The sequence below is a fragment of the Dipodomys merriami genome, unplaced genomic scaffold (genome assembly GCF_024711535.1).
Source record: "Dipodomys merriami isolate MVZ:Mamm:240054 unplaced genomic scaffold, mDipMer1.0.p SCAF_38, whole genome shotgun sequence".
NCBI classification, from domain to species: Eukaryota; Metazoa; Chordata; class Mammalia; order Rodentia; family Heteromyidae; genus Dipodomys; species Dipodomys merriami.
In genome coordinates this window covers 8,119,270-8,141,146 of record NW_027205381.1, presented here as the reverse complement: position 1 = coordinate 8,141,146, position 21,877 = coordinate 8,119,270, and the positions used below count along the sequence as shown (strand labels likewise).

General features: G+C 51.1%; 2 protein-coding genes across 4 annotated transcripts in view; one reads left to right on the top strand and one right to left on the bottom strand.

The window, feature by feature from the left end:
- Window positions 1-21,877, bottom strand: part of Lims2 (LIM zinc finger domain containing 2) — a 37,965-nt gene that overhangs the window by 6,539 nt on the left and 9,549 nt on the right. For 2 of the 3 annotated variants that reach the window (XM_069989494.1, XM_069989493.1), the window contains exons 2-4: window positions 7,558-7,717; window positions 5,352-5,418; window positions 5,005-5,125 (exon numbers count right to left, since the gene is read on the bottom strand). In XM_069989494.1, the coding sequence (XP_069845595.1) occupies window positions 5,005-5,125; window positions 5,352-5,418; window positions 7,558-7,713 (344 nt within the window). In that variant the 5' untranslated portion in view covers window positions 7,714-7,717. Of the gene's footprint in view, window positions 1-5,004; window positions 5,126-5,351; window positions 5,419-7,557; window positions 7,718-16,793; window positions 17,032-21,877 lie in introns of those variants that run through there. The other variant, XM_069989492.1, reaches the window with a different exon arrangement.
- On the top strand, window positions 853-5,011 carry Gpr17 (G protein-coupled receptor 17). The gene is made up of 2 exons (XM_069989495.1): window positions 853-951; window positions 1,659-5,011. Exon 2 carries the CDS (start codon window positions 1,689-1,691, stop codon window positions 2,706-2,708), a length of 1,020 nt encoding a protein of 339 aa, XP_069845596.1. The 5' UTR covers window positions 853-951; window positions 1,659-1,688; the 3' UTR covers window positions 2,709-5,011.

The window sequence follows — 21,877 nt, the reverse complement described above, 5'->3', positions numbered from 1 at the left end:
CCAATGCTAGCTAGCCACATACAGTTTTAGTATTTTAACTAAAACACTGGAGTCTTTTGAGAGTAGGAGGGCTGATTTTTATCCCCTCATCCCACCCCCAATTAGTGAAGAACCATTTTTGGAAACAGGAGGACTAAATAAGCCTGAGTTCCTGAGCCCTCAAAACTGCCACTCAAGCCTGGAGCCACCTCTGGGAGAAGCCTTGGGGGCCGGGGGTCAGAGGGCTGCAGTGGCTCTTCTCCCCTGGGTAGAGGAGGGGCCTGCAGAGCGAGGGCCCATGGCCGTGGGGCTGCGTCCGTCCTCGTGGGACAGACAGCACCCCATTATAACTTGGCCTGCAGCTGTGCTGGGTTCCACATAAAGGCCATGATTTATCTCACACGCCAGAGCGGTGCCTAATTATACAGGGCAGGACATGCAGACCCTCAAAGAATCCCCTCTCTTTGGGCAAACAAGCCTCCTCAGCTTCCCACCCTCTCCATTCAGGACACCCTCCTGGGCCCAGCAAGCCTGGGAGCCTGGCCTGTTGCCATGGTGGCTGCCCCCCTCCATCTCTCCCTCCTTGGTAGGAAGTCATCCCCTTCTGAAACGTCCTGTTGTGTCCATCAGTCCCAGCCAGAGACCCCAGCCCCACTCACTCCCGGGCTCCCGACACAGCCACACACTGTGATGCTCAGCGGCCAGGCTGCGGGGGGAGGGGGGAGTGCACAGGCCGGGGACACACTGGAATATTCACAGCCCCTGTGGCAGCACAGGCAGCCAGAGGCGCAGCCCGCCCTACAAGGGACCCCTCAAGAATGAAGTGGCCTTTCAGGGCAGAAGGGCTACAGCTACCCCTTAAATAGCCAGCTTCCCACCCACAGCTGCACAGAGCCCTCTTGCCAGCACGGCCAACATCACCACCACAGCCTAGAGTTCGCCTACCATCTCCTCCCGGATCAGCTGTAAGAGGTAAGAGGCAAGGGTGTGTGGGGAGGAGGGAGCAAGAAGGAGAAACCCAGAGCAGAGTCACCATGGTGGAGAGGAGCTCTTTTGTTCCTGTCCCTTTAATAATGGTTTGACCTAAGTATCATAGTCTGCACTTAGTGTAACCCACAGCACTGTGTTCTGGTTTGTCCGGGTCAGAGAGGTTTGCTCAAGACTCGAGCTGCAATGACAGTCACTCAGAACCCAGCACCTGCACCACTAGCCATTAGGGCCCCTTAGCCCAAGAAGGAGCACGGTGCAGGTGTGTCTGGAGGCAGGGTGGGAGAGGTGCCCGATAGAGAGGCCACTGCCGCTGCCTGACCACAGAGCTCCATCAAGATTCCTGCCCCTCCACGGAGGCCCTAGTCCTGTGCCCAAATGCTTCATGAAGCCCAGGGAGCTTCATGAAGCTGTGCTCAGCAAGGGCACAGCTGCTTGGTAGGGAGAGTCTGAGGGAAATCCCAGTTTTGTGTGTGCCTTGGCTGAAGTTTAGATGCCCCAGTGCTCAGCCCCCTCCGAAAGACACACGACATCCCTACAGTTGTCCCAGAACAGTGATGAACTTGGAGTGGCTCCCTTCCTCTCAGGGCAGGGGTGGGAGGCTCTGGGCCTGGGAGGTCCCGTTCCTAACTCAGAAAGTACAAAGCTTCACCATCCAGGCTCCCCATCACCTGATCACATATTTCCTCCAGGGTTGACCCAGCTCTGCCTCCAGCCAAAGCATGAATGGCCTGGAGGTGACCTCCTGGAGTCTGAGCAACAACTCCTCCCTGGCCGAGGCCAAGCAATGTGGGCAGGAGACACCACTGGAGAACGTGCTGTTTGCTTGCTTCTACCTCCTGGATTTCATCTTAGCTTTTGTGGGCAATGCTCTGGCCTTATGGCTTTTCATACGGGACCGCAAGTCAGGCACTCCGGCCAATGTGTTCCTGATGCACCTGGCCGTGGCCGACTTGTCCTGCGTGCTGGTCCTGCCCACCCGCTTGGTGTACCATTTCTCCGGGAACCACTGGCCATTTGGGGAAATCCCATGCCGGCTCACTGGCTTCCTCTTCTACCTCAATATGTACGCCAGCATCTACTTCCTCACCTGCATCAGCGCTGACCGCTTCCTGGCCATCGTGCACCCTGTAAGGTCTCTCAAGCTGCGCAGGCCCCTCTACGCCCACTTGGCCTGTGCCTTCCTATGGGTGGTGGTGGCCGTGGCCATGGCCCCACTGCTGGGCAGCCCCCAGACGGTGCAGACCAACCACACCGTGGTGTGCCTGCAGCTGTACCGGGAGAAGGCCTCCCAGCACGCCCTGGCATCCTTGGCTGTGGCCTTTACCTTCCCTTTCGTCACCACGGTCACCTGCTACCTGCTGATCATCCGCAGCCTGCGGCAGGGCCCCCGTGTGGAGAAGCGCCTCAAGAACAAAGCTGTGCGCATGATCGCCATAGTGCTGGCCATCTTCTTAATCTGCTTTGTGCCCTACCACGTCCACCGCTCCATCTATGTGCTGCATTACCAAGGCAGCGGGACCTCCTGCATGGCCCAGCGTGTGCTGGCCCTGGGGAACCGCATCACCTCCTGCCTCACCAGCCTCAACGGGGCCCTCGACCCTGTCATGTACTTCTTCGTGGCTGAGAAGTTTCGCCATGCCCTGTGTAACTTGCTCTGTGGCAAGAAGCTCACAGGCCCACCCCCCAGCTTTGAAGGGAAAACCAATGAGAGCTCGCTGAGTGCCAAGTCAGAGCTGTAAGCCCCACGTACTGCCCCCGAGCCAGCCATGGACTGCCACAGAAGGGCCACCTCCTGGGTGAGCATGTCACCAGACCCAACATGTGCTGATAAAGGGACCTGAAATCTCAGCAGGTTGTCACCCCTCCCTCCCGATCTGAACATCAAGGTCGCCCCGTGAGAGATCAGTGTTAACCACCCACTCACAACGGAGATGGGCAGGCTGCCCCTGCAGGGCCTGAGCTGTCCCTGCTCCCTTGAGGCCCCCAGACACTTGATGACTTCATCTGTGCAAAGGGGGAAGAGAGACAGAGGAGTGATTCTGAAACAATGAGGATCTTTCTTTCCCCAGTAGGCCTCCTTCCCACACCAGACACGCACAGCAACAAAGCCCTGCGTAAAGATACAGAAGGCAGGCCACTGGGGACTCGACAGGCTGGCCACTTACAAACGTTGGTGGAGAGCTGCAACAGTGTCTGAATATTTCTTTTGAGTATGAGGTGCACCAAGTTCCCTTTGTGGCCCTTTGGCCAGATGACCCCTTCCTGAATGTAAAGGGGAAGGGGGGACACAGACTGTTAAATGACAGCCAAACTTTGCAAGTACATTTTAAACTGGATGTCTGTGACACTCCCCACCCCAACTGTCCTGGTCTGGGAGCACCGAGTTCAATAATGGACTCTTACTTCGGTCTGCTGCCTGTGGCCTGACAATCCTGAGCCTCTTGGATGGACAGGGTGACCTGAGAGCTGACCTCAGGTCAGAAACCAGATGCTGAGCCTGTCTCCCACTAACCCAGACCCCACAGAGGCATCCTGAGCCTCATTCCCTTCCAAAAGGCCTCCACCAGCCCCAGCCAGTTCAGCTTGGAACTGCTTCCCTTGGCAGTGTGCACACATTGCTCTAACACATCCTTTTATGTCCTTGTTTGTACTGATCATAACTGTAATTATAGCTTTAAGACGAAGGCGGTTATTGTGATTGCTCAACATGACAGATCTGCTCAGGTCCACCCAAGAACAGCAATATGGTGCAGTGGGCAGGGAGTAGAGCTGTGGTTTTGGTGGCCCCAGAGCCACCTGACCCCATGCGTACAGATGGCTCTGCATCAGGGGTTCTAGATTCCAGTCTGGCCCAAGGGTGGGAACAAGGACTCACTTTACTCATCCTTCCAACACCACCCTGTCCCTGGCCCCTGTGATTACAGCAGCACTGTGCTCTCCTATCACATTTTACATTTTAAAATACTTCCGGTCTCTTCTAATTTCCCCATCCAGCAGTCGGACAATGCCCCCAGGAAAGCTTTGGCTCCCGCAGGGACCAGGACTCACTGCAGGCCCGCATCTGGGTTCTCTACAGCTGACCAGCACTGCCTCCCTCTACCATCACAGTGCTGTCACTCACCCACTCCACTGTACCGCATGGTCCCATGGCCCCTCACCAAAACACCCGGCTAAGGACCAGGCTCTGTGTGAACTCTACAGGTCAGCACTGCCACAAAGCTGTGAACTTCTCCCTTGGAACAGATACACATAAGCTCACTCACTGCAGGAGGGACCAATGGAGTTGTGAGAGAGAATCAAGTGCCCAGGGTACAGACACTTTGGGATGTCTGCCAGATCATGCTGCCTTTCCCACCACAGGGATAGGAAGAGGAACAGACTTGCTAACCAGTGGAGAAGAAATGCACAGCTCAGTTGAGGATCTATTGCACATGGAATTTCTAGTGGACCCCAAATGGAGATGGCAGGTGGGCAGCTGAGTAGTTAAGAGGTGGGGGTGGGGGGAGCTGAACTTTTCCAGAGATGCTGTTCAGAGGTGCTCACTGTCCATCCTGAGGCAGCCAGCACAACCCAGAAGGCTCTCAGGGAGTGGTGCTGCCCCCCCACAAAGGACTAGGGAGCCCCAGTGAAGGAGGGAAGCTGCTTGGGGCTCCAGGCAGGGGCTCCCCCACAGCTACTGGACCGGCTGATGGGGAGGTGTGAAGATAGAAGTGAGAGTCACAGGGAAGGGCTGGGAAGAAAGGAGGAAGGCTTCTAATTTGCAGAGCACTGCACCTTAGCAGTGATTTCTCTCCAGCAATGTTCAGCTGTGTGGGTGCTGGGGAGGTGGCGGGGGGGGGTAGCATGGCCCCCAGGGAGTTCACCCAACCCAAAGCTCCCTCCATCACAGTTATGGCTCCTCCTCAGGCATGGCACAGAGGGGAGTGCACAGCCGAGGCAGGACAGGACATGGGGCCTGGAAGGCGCCTGGTGCCCACTCAGCACCGGGCGTTCATGAGAGTCCCCTCTCTGTCCTGGGCATACAGGGCCACTTACCGGCCTGCGTTCTTCACAAAGCCCAGGTCAGCCAGTTCCACATCACACAGCTCGCAGCGGAAGCATCCTGGGTGCCAGTTGGTATTCATGGCCTTGATAACACGTCCAATGATGAATTCACCTGGAAGAGAAGAGGTCCTTGCTGCCCCTACCCTCAGGCTCCTCCCCAAGAGATACCACCCATACCCGGCTCAGCCTGGTCTGAGGTGTTCACCTACAGTGTGGGAAAAGGATGCTCTGAAGAGCAATGCTCAGAGAGACTTGAGTGAGGTGGTCATGCTACGTCCCCACCTGCCTTCCTTCCACTTGTGGGGCAGCCCAGGGTGTGTGCTGTTGCCAGCCCTTACCGCAGGATCCACAGCATGGAGCAAAGAGCATTTGGAAGTCATGTTCGCAGTACTTCCGGCCCTCAAACTGAAAGTGGACCACAGACAGAAGACAAGCAAGTCACCCGCCATTCATGAATCTCTGTCAGCCAGTACCTGATGTGGGGAAAGGGGCACAGCAGGAGAGCAGGGGCCTCCAGATGGAGCCTGGGCAGGGGATAGAGAGTGCAGAATGAGGGGTCTTGGCAGGTGCTGCAGAGACCCCAAGCCAGCTCTGTGAGGGCCCTTGCTGCGCAGAAGCTCTTGGCACTGTGCTTCCTGAGAACAGGCCAAGGCAGGAGGAAGTAGACGCTTGAGCTCCAGCTCAGGATGAGGTCAAGTTTAATACTATGCATCTCTTCACCCCAACTCTTGAGACCTTCCTGTGTGAGCAGTCCAGCACCCCAGGGACTGCTGAGTGTAAGTTCAGGAAGGCCCAGGAGTGGGCCCAGGAGTGGGCCAAATCTTCAGCAAGCAGACACCACCAGTATCCAGGCACGGATGCTCATGCTCTGATTATAGCCTTCCTCTGCTTTCCTCTGTGCTAACCATTTTTTGTCTTTTTTATAAAAGAAAGGTTAGATAGGTTGGCTTTCTAGTTTCCTAGAATGAGTGTCACGAGACTGCAGCTGTGCAGCCCTTCTTGGGAACCTAAGACACAGCTGAGGTTTATACAAAATCTCCTGAACGTCCCCTCCATGCTAAACTTCATTGTGGGTACACAGTCCCCTTCCAGAGCTCCTCCTACCCCACCCGCCACTTCCACCATTAGCCAGAACATTCACGAGTCTGGGAGACTCTGGGAGAGCAGCATCCATTCCACTAGGCAGATCACATCCACTCACCAGCCCATATATGAATACGTTCAGCTTCCAACCCTGGTCCTCCCTTCCCTGCAGACACCACCAGCGTGGTGCCAGGGCAATGCTCAACATCCAGCTCTGTGGGACAGGCCAGGACCGGCACATGGCCTTGATGCCCAGTGTTAGCCAATTGCCAGGACATAAACATTCCCTGTGGACCCATCCCAGGCCAGCGATAGGATACAGCTGTGAAGCTGAGGCGAGTACGCAGCCACCACGTCCTAGGCAGGATGGACAGAAATAACCTCAGAAGCACAGATGAAAAGCATGTAGCAAAGTAATGAGAAAATGCCCTTTTTAAGTATTTGTTACCTTCATTTTCAATAAAATGTGATCTCACTGCACGTTTCTCTAATTTGTTTAATGGCTTTGTTTAACAACTGGTTTATGTGACTGAAGATTTACCAACCTGCACTTGTGAGCCCCTGGGGGAGTCAGCCGTCTCTCTCACGTTCACCTGAACTGGGAGGTAGACTCCTCTTCCTACCTAGTCTCCCAGCTCCAGCTCTTGCCTGCTTGTTGACTCTGCTTAACACTGTGACCAATAAAAGAGGCCTTTTTCTTTTTCTGCTCCCTCTCTCCCTTCCTTCCTTTTGTATTTTTTGCGACTGTCTATGTAGCTCAGGCTGGGCTTAAATTCACAACCATTACTACTTCAGCTTCCCGATGGGATTGCAGGAGTGGACTGCTGGACCTGGCTTCAGAGGGGCCCTTTGCAGGGGTCAGGCAGATGGTCTGAGTTCTCTGTTCCCATGCTGGGTGGCTCCACTCTCTCAGAGGATCAAAGGAGAGCCACCTCCTCACCTCTGCCTGCAGCTACTCTCCCTCTCGTTCACTCTGCTTCCATCTCCCCAGCCTCCTGCTGCTCCCCAGCACCCAGTAAGATCCCACCACAGAGCCTTTACACATGCTGCACCCCCACTGTGTGCTCTCCTTACAGACATGTGTGTGACTCCCCTCCATTCAGGCATCCTCAAATGTTCCTTCCCTGATCTCTCACTCTGAGATTCCATATTAGCATAGCAAAGCCTCTGTCTGTCTGATGGACCAGTTAGTCACTGCATTTACAATCTGATCCAAATAGAAAGAAAAGTACCATGAGGGCAAGGCCTTCCTTCTCCCAAGGGCTGTGCAGCCTCTGACTCGGGGAGGCAGGAGGAGGGTAACGCACTAGGTTCACAAGTCATGAGTGAGGGCTGGGCACCAACAGGTGTGGCAAGCAGGGATCCGTGAAGTCAAGGCCCAGCCCTGTCATCAGGCAGACCCAGACCCCCAGGAGGAAGCTAAGGGTTCCAGTGCCCACTTCCCCTACCCAGCATCCTCACCTCATAGAAGAGCCCCTCCGGGAAGGGCCGGAAGCACTGGGCACACACAAAGCAGTGCTCGTGGTACAGCTCCCCGTTGCTGTTGACTATGCGCTCCGCAGGGGCAAAGTGGGCCTGGCAGCGCTGACACACGGCATTGGCCAGGGCATCAGACATGTTGCTGGGGAGAAGAAAAAGGTCAATACCAGGTCACCCGGATGGAGACAGTACAGAGGGCTGTGCCTGCAGACACATCCCTCCTCAAAGGTTAAAACACTTCACAAGATAAAGAAAACCATTTGCTCTACCCCAGCACCAGCCTGGGCACTGTGGGGCTCAGTGGCTTACACAAAGTTCTCTCCAAGCCATCTTCTTGGGTTCTCAGCAGAGCTGCTGTGCATGGGGTAGGGCTGAGGGATGGTCCCTGTGGCCACATACAAGGGCACCATGTAGCTCTACTTACTGAGAAGGGGATACAGGCTTGGGAAATGAGTGCTGCCCAAAACCTAGACTGGACTTCCAATCAAAAGCTTCCAAGCCTGCTGGTGTCTTGGAATCCTAGCTACTCAGGAGGCTGAGATCTGAGGATTGCTGTTTGAAGCCAGCCAGGGCAGAAAAACCCCTGTGAGACTCTAATCTCCAAATTGTCACTCAAAAATCAGAAGTAGCTCTGTGGCTCAAAGTGGTAGAGCACGATGAGCCTTGAGCAAGAAGAGCCCAGGGACAGTGCCCAGGTCCTGAGTTCAAGCCCTATAACTGACAAAAAACAAACAAAAGCTTTCAATGTTTGTGCCATTCTCTAACCTCCCCTCCCCCCAGTTCTTGGGCACAGAGGCACACACTGCCTGGCGGGGGCAGTCAGAGCCTGAATGAGGCTCCCAGGTCCCACACAGTCCAGCCAGCCCTTCCCTCCTGGGCACATGCTCCTGGCTGCAGATGGGCTTCAGTCACAGACTAGCGAGATGGGGACACACCAGGACATGTATAGGACCCACACACGGGCATGGAGATGGCCAAAAGTCATTGGCCCAGTTCCCCGGCTGCTCATTCTACATGGTGCTGGGACATCTAGTGGTGTCAACCCAGCTCAGCTACCTTTTTTGTTTGTTTTTTTGTTTGTTTGTTGGTTGTGGGGCTTGAACTCTGGGCCTGGGCACCGTCCCTCAGCTTTTCAGCTCAAGGCAAGTGCTCTACTACTTGAGCCCCAGAGCCACTTCCGGTTTTCTGAGTGGTTTATTGGAGATAAGAGTCTCATGGACTTTCTTGCTTGGGCTGGCTTTAAACCTCGACCTTCAGATCTCAGCCTCCTGAGTAGCTAGGATTACGGGCATGAGCCACCGGTGCTCGGCTTTCCTTTTTTCCCCCTGTATTTAATAGTTTTTATTTTATTATTAAGTAGTTGCACAAAGATGTTACAATTCCATAAATCAGGTTATGAGTACAATGCTTCTTGATAACATGTTACACCTTCCCACATTCTCTCCCATTTTCCCCCTCCCACCCCTTACCTTCAAGTTAAGTGGCTCCATTTTTACATATCACCATCATCATTATTATTACAGTGAGTATAATGACTGCATTTGCTCACCTAGCTCAGCTTCTTCCTGTGCCTCCTATTGCCCCATACCCAGCAGACCAGGGTCTCAGGTCTAAATCATCACTCAGGTACAGGCTGCATCCTCACTGACTTCAATACTGAGATTACCCTGTAGCTACTGTTGCTATTAAAGCCCTCCAGTGATGGTCCGAAGACTCAGAAATGTTCAGCATTCACCCAAACTCACACAGTAAGTGACAGAGTCCAGATGTGGACTCAGATCGTCTACTGTTCAGTGGTTCCTTTCTCAACTACTCCAAAACTGTGTGAACTCATCCCAGGATACTGCCCACATGGATGTTCAGAACTGAGGAACAAGGGAACAGGGACAGGAGCAGGAACCTGGAAGAGCCAAGATAAAAGAGAGAGTCCAGGGCTGGGAAGGTGGCTCAGTGGTCGAGAGCTTGCCTTGCAATGCATGAGGCCCTGGGTTCGATTCCTCAGCACCACATAAGCAGAAAAAGCCGGAAGTGGCCCTGTGACTCAAGTGGTAGAGCGCTAGCCTTGAGCTGAAGAGCTGAGGGACAGTGCCCAGGCCCAGAGTTCAGGCCCCACAACCGGCAAAAAAAAAAAAAAAGAGAGAGAGAGTCTGCACCCAGTGAGCCATTTCTCAGTCTCCCCGACTCCCTGCTTATGTCCACAGTGGGCCAGGCAGGCCAGTGAGGATGGAGGGCTGTCCACTCCGAGCCCCCACAAAAGTGGCCTGGTCCCATCCCCAAAGAATGCTGTGAGCCATCTCTCCTAAGATGCACAGCAGTATGGCAGGGAAGACATTCCAACACGTGACCTTGTGCTCTAGAGAGGTCAAAAATCAACAGAGAACCCTGTGATTGTAGGCCTGGAATACTCTATTCCAAAGATCCAGAAATGAAGCCAAACAGGATCCATGTCCACTCTGCTCCAGAAATGAAGCCAAACAGGATCCATGTCCACTCTGCTCCAGAAATGAAGCCAAACAGGATCCATGTCCACTCCTAGCCTCTCAGACCACACATACACCCAAACCTCTGGACCCTCATCAAGATAATGCTCAGCATAGCCTGTCTTCCAGCTGGCTCCCAAGTTTTCCTGCACTCACTAAACTTCTGCCCCAGGTGCTGATCTTGGGAGCAGACACCATAGGCCCCCTCACCCTTTGGCCTCCGAGTGAGCTCATTCAATACTTCCTACACTCACAGCTACTGCACAGCTGTGTCCTCTTCTCTGGCTCTCCTCACCTTGCTGCCCCTCAGCTCTACTTGAATGTACTGTGTGTTCCCACCAGAACCCAACAGCATCCTGGCCATGCCCGCTGCTTCTGGTACCTTTCATGTGCCTGTAAGTGGTCCTCAGCAGCTGGCCCCTAAACAGAGGGGCTGGCTCCCTCACCAGCTGGATGCTCCTCATTCCCAGGCTGGGTCCCTGGGTCCCTGCTCCAAAGCTCTGCTTCCCATGCTCGGTATGCCTGGCGTGGGCAGGTGTGCCCATGACTGTGGTCTCCTGGCTTCCTTCCAGAATCCCTAGCCTCCTCTCCCACCTGCCTTCCCTGGAGCAAGTTTCAGGGAGTAGAATCCCAACAACAGCTCCATGAGAAGCTCCATAGTGGCACCCCCAAGGCACCTTGCTGGGAAACACAGAACATTGTACTCTTCCAGCAAACAATTCTTCCAGATGGATGCTGAGGCCCAACAGAGCCAAGGCCTTGCCCAGCAGGGAGAAAACAGCCAGGCAGCCAGGCAGGCTGAGCTCCTGTTCATCTATCCACTCCTGTTCTGATAGCTGCTGGACCTGGAAGAAGCTGCAGCCTCTCTGGGCCTCATTTCTTCTTCAGTGAAAAGGGACACCAGAGTGGGGCCGGGGTGCTGAGGTGAAGCACAAAGCCTCAATGTAAGCAGAGAGCGTAAGGCCAGGCAGGCAGTCTGCTGCAGAAAGGGAGCTGCTGAGTTCCAGAAACTCCGGGAGCCTTCCAGAATCCCTGGCAGCCACCAGAGCAGGAAGGGCTGGAGCAGGAAGGGCTGTGCTCCCTGTAAGAGGGCAGCAGGTCAAAGACATGGAAATTCCATGTCCTCCTTCGCACATTCCGCCCAACAGCCAAGAGCACAAAGTCTGCCCAGCTATCTGCCAGGAAACCCCAGTTCCCCAACCCCCCCCCACACACACCCAGGCACAGCACAGCTCACAGCTGAGAGCCCAGAGCATCCCAGAAAACCTGCAGTATCCTCCCCTCTCTCTCCATTTCCAGTGTCCTCCCAGCACCCACCAGCCCTCTTCATCTGAACAGCCAGCACAAGCCAAATGGTTGCCAGATGCACATGAGTGACAGTGTATACAGCCCTCAGGGGTGGGATGAGCGGGAATCTCTTTGCCAAGTCCCTGTGAAGGGAGATCACTCCAAAGACATTGAAGCAGAGAGGGTAGGGGCTGCTGAGGGATTTAGGTTCTCCCTCCCACTGTCTCCCTAGCTCCCAACATTTCACACAGACAAGGCCATTCCACATCTCCCGGCACTCCAGCCTACCCCCTACACCCACAAGACCAAAAGCAAGTGACGGGGCCTAGGAAAAGGTAGGCTAGATATCAGAGATTAGCCATCAGAGGCCTAGCCATGTCATGGTGAGCTAGTCTTTCAGCCAAGCAAAACAGGCTGCAATCTCCTGGCTTAGGATCCCCTCCTTGAGATGGCACTTGGAACCAAGTGTTTTCTGAACCTCAGCTTTCTTCTCTGTGAAATGGGCCACCAACAGCTGTCTCAGAAGACCGTGAAAGAAGGGTAAACACAGGAGGAGGCTGCAATGCTTGGTAAGAAATGTACACATTATCCTGCCCATGTAATTGTAACTCCTCTGTACAGTATGTTCACAAATAAAATTAAATTAAATTAAAAAAAAAAAAAGAAGACCGTGAAAGAGTCAAACAAGGTAAGCACAGCATGCATACAGGAGCTGGCTTTCCTTCTGTCTTCATGGGTGCCTGCTGCTCCTGGCAAGATTCCAGGTGCAGGAACAGAGAAGACATCTCTGCAGCGGGGCAGTGGGGGCCAGTGGGAGCTTCCGCATACAGCAGCTCCTGCCCCCCACTGTCCAGTGCTCCCCAAACTCACCCTGGGGCACTCAACAGTCAGGATCACACAGCAAACAGGAATTGACAGAAGGCTAGCCCCACTAGAAAATGAACATTCCAGGCTGAGAATGTGGTTTAGTGGTAGAGTGTTTGCCTAGCATGCATGAAGTCCTGGGTTCGATTCCTCAGCACCACATAAATAGAAAAAGCTGGAAGTGACGCTGTGATAGAATGCTAGCATTAAGCCAAAGAAGCTCGGGGACAGTGCCCAGGCCCAGAGTTCAGTCCCCAGGACTGGCGAAAGAAGGAAAGAAGGAAGGAAGGAAAGAAAGGAAGGAAGGAAGGAAGGAAGGAGGGAAGAGAAAACAAATATTCAGTCGGAGACCTGCTGAAATGACAGCTTTTTTGAAGCCTTAACCAGACCTCTTTGTTCTAGCAGCTCGGTTTCCTTTTATCAAGTATATTTTGTTTGTTTGCCAGTCCTGGGGCTTGAACTCTGGCCCTAGGTGCTGTCCCTGAGCTCCCTTTGCTCAAAGCTAGTGCTCTACTACTTGAGCCACAGCACCACTTTCAGCTTTTTCTGTGATCAATTGGAGGCAAGAGTCTCACAGACTTTCCTTCCCCAGGCTGGCTTAGAACCATGATCCTCAAATCTCAGGCTTCTGAGTAGCTAGGATCACAGTTTGTAATCAGGCTTGTAATCAAGCTTGTAATGATTCAGCTTGTAACCCTAGCTACTCAGGAGGCTGATTTTGCTGTTCAAAGCCAACCCAAGCAGAAAAGTCCATGAGACTCTCACCTCTAATTAATCAGCAAAAAGCTGGAAGTAGAGGTGTGGCTCAAGTGGTAGAGCACTAATGTTGAGCAAAAGAGCCAAGTGAGAGCTCAAAAGTTTAAGCCCTAATACCAGCACACACACACACACACACACACACACACACACACACACACACACACACACATTTTAAAATGTCACATTGACATTAGACAACTGTCAAATGATATGAACTAGAAGTTCAAGGAAAAATGAAGCTGAATGGTGTACATGGTGCCTTCCCAAGACCTGATTTTCATGACTGGGTCCACACTTTGGCCATGTTGTGTTACATGGGCCATATGTGCCCTGGCCACCCTCATACCTAGTACTATGGTTCAAACCACAGTTACCCACAGAGGAACATCCAGGGCCCACCAGTGAAGATGACCAACCAGGCCAACCTCTGATGAGCTAGTCCATCTCCTGAGCCTCTGCTTCCTTATTCAAGCCATAGACTCTCCCAAGCCTAGCCTGTAATGGACCCATAGGAATGACCCACCACTCAGTAGGTGCTCATTCAGGTGGCTGAGACTGTATTTCCCAGTGCCCATTCTATTCCTTCCCTCTGCTTCTGCTCTCAGCTGAAGACATCTTTGAGGAATACGTCCTACCATGTCTCCTGCCAAGGCCTTTCTGGAACATGCCACATAGAATAGGCTATATCTCCACTGGGTGGTATTAGCCATGACCTGCCCTTTCTCCCTCAGTCCTACAGCCCACCCACCCTCCACACCTGTGACTGGGGCTCCCTGGTTCTTCCCTGGGTGGCCAGCCCTTCTCTCAACTTTCCTCCACTTCCTCCTGAGCTTCCTTAGAAAGCACCTGTGACCCCACATGCTCTGCTCCCACTACTCTCTTTTCCCTGGGGAACCAAGTGCATTGTATTTTTAAATTATGCTTAAATTACATATTTTTTAAATGATTTTTTTTCTTTTTGCTTATGTGGTGCTGAGGAATCGAACCCAGGGCCTCAGGCATGCAAGGCAAGCGCTCTACCACTGAGCCAACTTCCCAGCTTAAATTACATATTTTAAATTATTGTTATTATACAAAATGCTGAAACAAGGACACAGGATGACCCATTGCAACTATGATACCCACAAGACAGTATATTAGAAATGAACTTTACAACTTCAAGGAGGGGGAGGGGAGAAAAGTGATAATGGGAGAACAGGGAGGGGGAACAACGGCTGACAAGAAATGTTCTCATTCCCCTCTGTACAGTTTTTTCACAATAAAAAATAAATTTAAAAAAATTAAAAAAAGAAATGTACTCATTGCCTTACTCAACGCCTGACAAGAAATGCACTCATTGCCTTACTCAAGTAACTCTAACCCCACTGTACAGCACCTTCACAATAAAATTTTAAAAATAGATGATATATAGAGGGGTTACAGACACATAAGTCAGATAACGAGTACATTTCTTTTCGGACATTGTCACCCCTTCCCTCTCTCCCAGTTTTTCCCTCCCATTCCCACCCATATGTTGTATAGTTCATTTCAACATCATGTCCGGTGAGTACCATTGCTGTCGTTCACCCCTTGTCCCTCCATTTCTGTGCCCTTTTCCCTCCCAAAGACAGATAAATGAACAAACAAGACAAAGGGAAATGAAAACAAAAACAGCAACAAAGGGGAAAAAAACTCGATTTCATTTCCTGGAGTTCATTTCAATAAATAATCTTTTGTATGATGCACATAGGCATTGTGTCTTTCTGTTCCTCTCCTAAGTGTATCCTCCTTTGGTCTCACTGTGTTGGAATGCCTAGAGACCTGTATAATTTATTGTGTCCCAGTATCTTAGATCTAGCTTCTGCACATGAGAGAAAACATGTGCCATTTGTCTCTCTGAGCTTGGCTTACCTCACTTAACATGATTTGTTCTAGGTCCGTCCACTTCCCTGCAAGTGACATAATGTTCTTTCTAAAGGCTGGGTAAAATTCCATTGTGTATTAGTACTGCATTGTTTGGATCCACTCATCTAGTGTAGGGCAACTGGGCTGTTTCCACAACCCCCCAGCTTTTTGCTGGGTATTTCCACCCAGGTGCCCGTAGCACACCCAGGAGCCGGTGCCTCCCTCTCTCGATGCTCCCATCCAGGTACCGTGGGTACCTTCTGCATCTCAGGCTAACCACCTCTGAGACCCCTGGAGGAACACCCAGAACCCCACGCTCCCCACCTCCCAGCCCCGAAGGAGGCTGCCTACACAGACCCTTCTCCCAGAATGCGACGGCCCACGCTTTAAAGTCAGTCCACCTGCATCCAAATAGCAATTGCCATTTTTCAGTTGAGTGTTGATGTCTTGGAGCGTTAGCCCAGCTCGCTCCTTTGTAAGGGGGCGGGAACGAGAGCCCAAAGGATGCGGGTGGCCTAGGACACCTGGTCTGGGTGCCCGCCGAGGGACGGGGGCACCGGCCTCCGAGGGGAGCAAAGCAGCTCCGTTAAGGGGCATCGCGGCCTCCTCGCCAGCGCGGCCCTGCCCGGCCCTGTGCGGCAGGCCAGCCGCTGTCCACGGCGCGGATTCCGGCCATTGTCCCTGGCGACCCCGCCCCGGGACCCAGCCGCCACCTACCCGGACCAGGCTGGCGGCGGCGGCGGGCTCGGCCGGCGCTGGCGCCTCCGGTACAGCCCCGACGCGGCCAGGGCGCCCAGCCGGGCCGCCATGGGCCTGGCGGGCGCAGGCTGCTGGGCCGACGGAAGGGACAGTCAGGGAGCGCGGCCCTTTGCCACGAGGCCCCGGGCCACGGGGCGCGCCACACCCCACCCCCGCGCGCGGGACAGGGGCTCAGGAGCCCAAAGGGCAGCGGGTCAGCTCCGAATAGAAAGGATATTGTTCGGCCGGCCGGCGGGGGCCGCTTGCTGAGCCGAGGCTGGCAGGGCCGGTCGGGCGGGAAGGGGGCTGGGCTGGGAAGCCCTGGGCGCCGAGGCGCGAGGTGCGGCGCGCCAGGTGCCCGGCAGGCTGACAGAGCGCCACCCCCTGCAGCACCAGGACATCGGAGCCCCGGGACTTGCCGTGCACGTGGGCAGCACGAGCCTGGGCCAAGCTGGGAATCCTGGAAACAGTCAAAGAAGCTGACAAGGGCCAGGCACCGGTGGCTCACCCTGTAATCCTAGCTACTCAGAAGGCTGAGATCTGAGGATCACTATTGAAGCCAGCCAGGGCAAAGAGCTTTGTGAGGCCGGGTGCAGGTGGCTCATGTCTGTCCTCAATCCTACCTAGTCAGGAGGCTGAGATCTGAGGATCACGGTTCAAAGCCAGCCCAGGCAGAAAAGCCCGTGAGACTTTCTCTCCAATAAACTACCAGAAAACCGGAAGTGGCACTATGGCTCAAGTAGTAGAGCGCTAGCCTTGAGCTGAAGAGCTGAGGGACAGTGCCCAGGACCAGAGTTCAGGACCCAAAGAAGAAGAAGTTTGTGAGACTCTTATCTCCAATTAGCCAGCAAAAAAAGCCATAAATGGTAGAGCACCAGCCTTGAGCAAAGAAGCTTAGGAACAACGTCCAAGCCCTGAGTTCAAGTCCCAGGACCAACACAAAAACAAAGAAGACAAAGAAGGAAGTAAGGGGGGGAGGAGGGAATGAGGAAAGCTGAGGAGAGAGCTATTGTGTGACCACATTCTATCTCACCCCCTCCCTGAGAGCTTTAGGCCATAACCATCACCTTAGGACACAAAGACCAAGCAGCTTCTGTTCCCTGGGATCTGCTCACAAAAAGCCAAGTGTCCCAAACGAAGTCCACACTGTCAACACTTAGAGAAGAGGCCGTGCTCAGTTTGCAGGAGAGAACCGAGAGTTTTTACCTGTAGAAAATTCCAGAGCGACTTGCCTTCCAAGTGCAAATACCCAAGGTCAGCATTGGAGCTGTGGCTACTACAGTCAGTCATTATAGTCCGAAGAAAACTGGAGATTCTGAGCACGCCTGGAAATCTTTAGCTCTGGTTCCTTTTCCCTGAAAACCTTACCAGTAAGGTCAGAAAGCACAAAAAGCAATTTCCAAAGAAAGAGGCATGGACCCACACAGCCAATGGCCCTAGACTAGAGCAAGAGGGAAGTGTGGCGGGCCACCCATGGGTCACCCGTTGTCATCACGGACAGGCCATGTCCACAGAGCAAGGAAATCCAGCCAATCCAGACAGGGCAGTATTCATTAACACACTGTATTGGTCAGAATCTAATTCGTAAATGCAGTTCAATTACAAAGTTACTCAAACACTGATCGATTCAACAAATATTTTCTGAAGGTATTCCCAGGGACTAAAGGGCATACAGAAGCAGAGCCTGAAAAAGCCAAAAAGTACATGTATCCATTCACTCTGATGTGGATAGTTGAGGCCTGATACAAGCTCAGGCAGCTTCAAGTCAATGCCTGGGGCTTGTGCCCCTCTTTCCACCCCTAGTTTGCCCACTCTTCCCCCATGCAAAACTCCTCAACACTAGAACCTAGAATTCTCAAGTAAGCCACCATTTTCATTACAGAGGGACCCGTAGGGTCTCTGGGGCCACATATAGACCTTTCATAGAGAAAGCTATACAGTGTGGATCTGGAATGTCAGGTATTAATGGCTTTGGACCCAGTACAAGTCACTGTTAGGAGGTGATGGGAACTCTGAGAGGTGAACCCTAATGGGAGGGACAAGTGGGTCTTCCTCTTTTACTTTCTGCATGCAGGCCTGAATCAACTGACCCAAAACTGCAGCATCAAACACTCACATACGCGAACGTCTGAAACCAGAAGGCAAAAGAAATGTTTCCGCTTTTCAAGTTGATTATTTTGAAAGCTTCTTACAGTAGCAAAGATCTAACACCAAATCTATGGCCACAAATATTTTGTATAGTGTAATATGTAGGTGAAGTTTAAGTACAAGGTTACTAAGTACTAATCTATTTGACAAATATTTACTGTAAAAGAAACCGAAGAAGGGCCCAGACTCCCCTGTACCCCGAGTCTGACTAAGCCAATCCCTGCACAGTCACTGCATAGACTCGCCAATCATTCTGTTGCAGGATCTGCAGCAGGAGCTGGATGGGTCCACATGGGACTCCCCAGCTGTCACTTGGGCTCTACAGGATGCAGCTACATCATCAGCTGAAAATGACAGAGCAAGGACCTCTAGAAGTGTAACCCTCCATAAAAGTGGTGGAAAACACTTGCAAACACAATTTGATTCTGTATGTCCAGAACCCAGAAAATTAACCAAAGGTTCGTAGTAATCCTGGAAACATTTGGTCATTTCTGTTTTCCTGACAGGTAAATCTTGATAAGAAGAGTGAGTTTTGTGGTCTAACTTTCTTAGGCCCTATCTATTTCCTAACTCCATGGCTGCTATAAAATATAACAGCTGTAGGCCCTGTAAGCAGGGAACAGAACCAAACATTACAACCAGTTAGATGTCAACAAAATAACAACCACAACAAAAAAAATTACCCCAAAACTAACACCAGAAGAAACAGAAAATCTAAAGAGATTAGTAACAAGTAAAAACCTGAACTATTAATTTAACAATGTCCCCCAAAGAAAAGCCAAGGACCAAATGACTTTAATATCCAAAATCTATTGTTTTAAAACTGTGTGATGTAATTCTGTTTGGTTTTTATCTTTTAAAACTTTCCCTTGCCCCAACCTCTTAGAATATGCCCAGTTTACTATGGCTCTTCCCAAGTAAATATCATTATTCTGCTCGATATAGTGGCTCACACCTATAATAAGAGAATTTCAGTACACTCCATCCACAACAAAAAAAAACCTGAAGACCCTACTTGAATAGTAACTAAAGTGAAAAGGAATAGAGGCCTGGGTCAAGTGGTAGGTTGCCTGCCAAGCAAGTGAGAAGACCTTAGTTCAAACCCTAGTACTGACCAAAAAAAAAAAAGTATATATGAATGTATGTGTATTATCCTTTGATGAATCTCTCTCATTAGATTGATACAAATATACAAAGAATTCTTACAATTCAAAAAAAATCCAATTTAAATGTGAGCAAAGGATTTAAATGGACATTTCTCAAAAAAAATATAAGTAGCCAAAACACACATATTTCATAAGGCAAATGAAAATCAAAACCACAATGTGACACCAGTTCACACTGACTAAACTAGATGACAAATGATAATACAGATGTTAACCAACATGCATTCCTGATATAGAAATTATACACACAGACACACATACACACTCAAAATTGTACAAATACATGGAAAACAGCTTGACAATTTCTCAGTTAAACATAATTACTATATGACCCAGAAATTTCAGTCCTAGGTATACTATTGAGAAATGAGAGCTGAGTATTGATGGCTCATACCTTTTATCCTAGCTATTCAGGAAACTAAAATCTAAGGATCATCACTCAAAACAGTCCAGGCAGACAAATCTATGAGACTTTTATCTCCAATTAACCAGAAAAAAAGCCTGAACTGGAGATGCGGCTCAAGTGGTAGAACATCAGCTGTATACAAAAAAGCCAAACAAGAGCAAGAGGCTCTGTGTTAAGCTCTGTACCAATACAGACAGAAAGACAGACAGACAGACAGAATTATGCAAAAAAGAAAATGAGAAAAATGTTTGCATAAAAACTTGGTAAGAATATTTGTAGCAGCATTGTCCACTAAAAACAAGTAGAAACAACTCAAATATCACCATAAACAAATGGGTAAACAAAAGAAGATACATCCATACAATGGAAATATTATTTTGTGAAATAAAAGGTATGAAGTATTGATTCATACTACATTATTAAACCTTGAAAGGCTAAATGAAAGGAGCCATGCATAATGAATGGCTCCATTCATAAAAAATACTCAGAAGCCATGTATTAATAGCTCACACCTGTAATCCTAGCTACTCAGAAGGGTGAGATCTGAGAATTGTGGTTTGAAGCTAGACCAGTCAGGAAAGTTCATGAGACTTATCATCAATAAACTATCCAAAACAAGCCAGAAGTGGAGTTGTGGTCAAAGTGTCAAAGTGGTAGAGGACTATCGCTGAGCAAAAGAAGCTCAGGGACAGAGTCCAGGCGTTGAGTTCAAGCCCTGGGACTGGAAAGGAAAAAAGAAAAAAGATGTACCTATAATCTCAATGTGCTCCACAAAAATTCATGTGTTAGAAACACAATCCCCAAATTCATACTTGATAGTATTGGAGCTGGAACTTTCAGGAACCCATGAAGTCATGAAGGGAGGGTTCCCATCATGGCATTAGAGTTGTTATAAAAAAGAAGAGAGCAAGCTGAGGGCATGCCTCAAGAGGTAGAGCAAGCACAGAGTCCCGTGCTCAATTTCTAGTATTTCCAAAAGCAAATGAAGAAGAAAGGCCAAAACTACAGACACTTGCTTGATCTCACCACATGTTGCCCGTACCAGTTGCACCTTGTATTGTGACCTTCCACTCTCCAGAACCATGGGCCACATCCACCTCTGTTCTTTATAAGTGACCAGTATAAGAGGTAAGATCAAAGAAAAGAAAGGTTGCTAGGGAGGCATGCAAACACCTAACCATTTTGTAGTGATTCCCAAGAATTAGTGTTAATTTTTCAGACTTTTTAAACATCAAGTTGAACTAAGCAGCAGTGGAGGTATTCACACCACAAGTTGACATAAACCAAAAGCCACACCCTCCTTTGTGCAGGAATGGCTTGTCAGGGCCAACTAGAGGAACAGTGAGTAAGGTGAGGAGCTGTGGATATTGACCACCTGGTTCTGTATTGGGTTTGAGGCTCATCTCTGTGACATCCCCACAAAGCATGTCATTTGTCACCCACTTCACACTTTGCTTAAGCCCCTTACTGTATCAGAGTCCATGTGCTGTCTCAAGGACTCTGGCTTCACATGTAGCACATCACAGCTGACTCCAGCCACCAAGACTTCACCCGGAGGAGAATGGTCAAGACTAGAAGACGTGAGTGGAGGGATCGAGCAGCCCACACTGCCCTGTGCCAAGCTTGGACCTCAGTGTACACACTGGCATATATGGTGACCTCTGGGTATAATAGTCCTATGGTAGGGGATGCCATTTTCAGCAGGCCACACCCCTGAGCTCACGCTCTTTGAGCTCTATTTGGAGAAGAGCTTCATTTGGCTGCATCCCTGGCAGGTAGTCCTCGGTCTCTACTTTGGAGACTGGTAATGACTAGTTGTGACAGCTCCCCCTATCCATACCCGGCTCTTCAGATATCTCATGCCCCCATTCAGTGCTCCCTCTCCTCCAACACTGTACCTCTGACCACCTCTTCCCACACTCCACCCCTTGCTGCCTGCCCCACAGCCAGCTAGGTCCCACAGCCAGTGGTCAAGTCTCGAACAGAGGGCCTCTGGCAGAGGCCCTGCTTCTGTCTCCCCTGCTCTACCAACTCAGACACACAAAAAGGGCCTCTGCTTGCTGGCCTTCTATCCATCTTCCCCATCCCCTCACAGCCCTTTCTCTGCACAGCACCCATGGATACTAGTTGCAAAGGACAGTTTCTTCAAATGCCTCTCCAGGCCATTTTGGTGAATTCCCCCAGTCCCTCCACCTGCACTTGCCAAGGGGGCAAGGAGAAGCCTGAAGGTATGTGAGGAGAAAAGATGTTTCCAACCATCTGCCTGGATCTATGTAGCACAAGGGCATGGTCCCAGGACCTAGACATGAGGAAGCGCCCAGTGTCTTGTGGACAGTGGAGGAGTATCACAGCCTAGGAAATGAAAGGTCTTGTGTATCCCACAAATGGTCAAGTGCCTGTCCCTCAGAGCTGATGGGCCTGGAGCCCTGGGTGTGGAGGGGGAGAGAAGTCAACACTGGCATCCGATCTGCCCCTGTGACAGGCAGGAAGCAGACTTCACAGGACAGTGTCGACTGAGGCTCAGGGACTGTCTATAGCTGCAGGGAAATGCTGAGAGAACAGAAGAAAGC

Coding starts and splice junctions, on each gene's coding strand:
- Gpr17 (XM_069989495.1), top strand. CDS start 1,689: ATGAATGGCCTGGAGGTGACCTCCTGGAGTCTGAGCAACAACTCCTCC.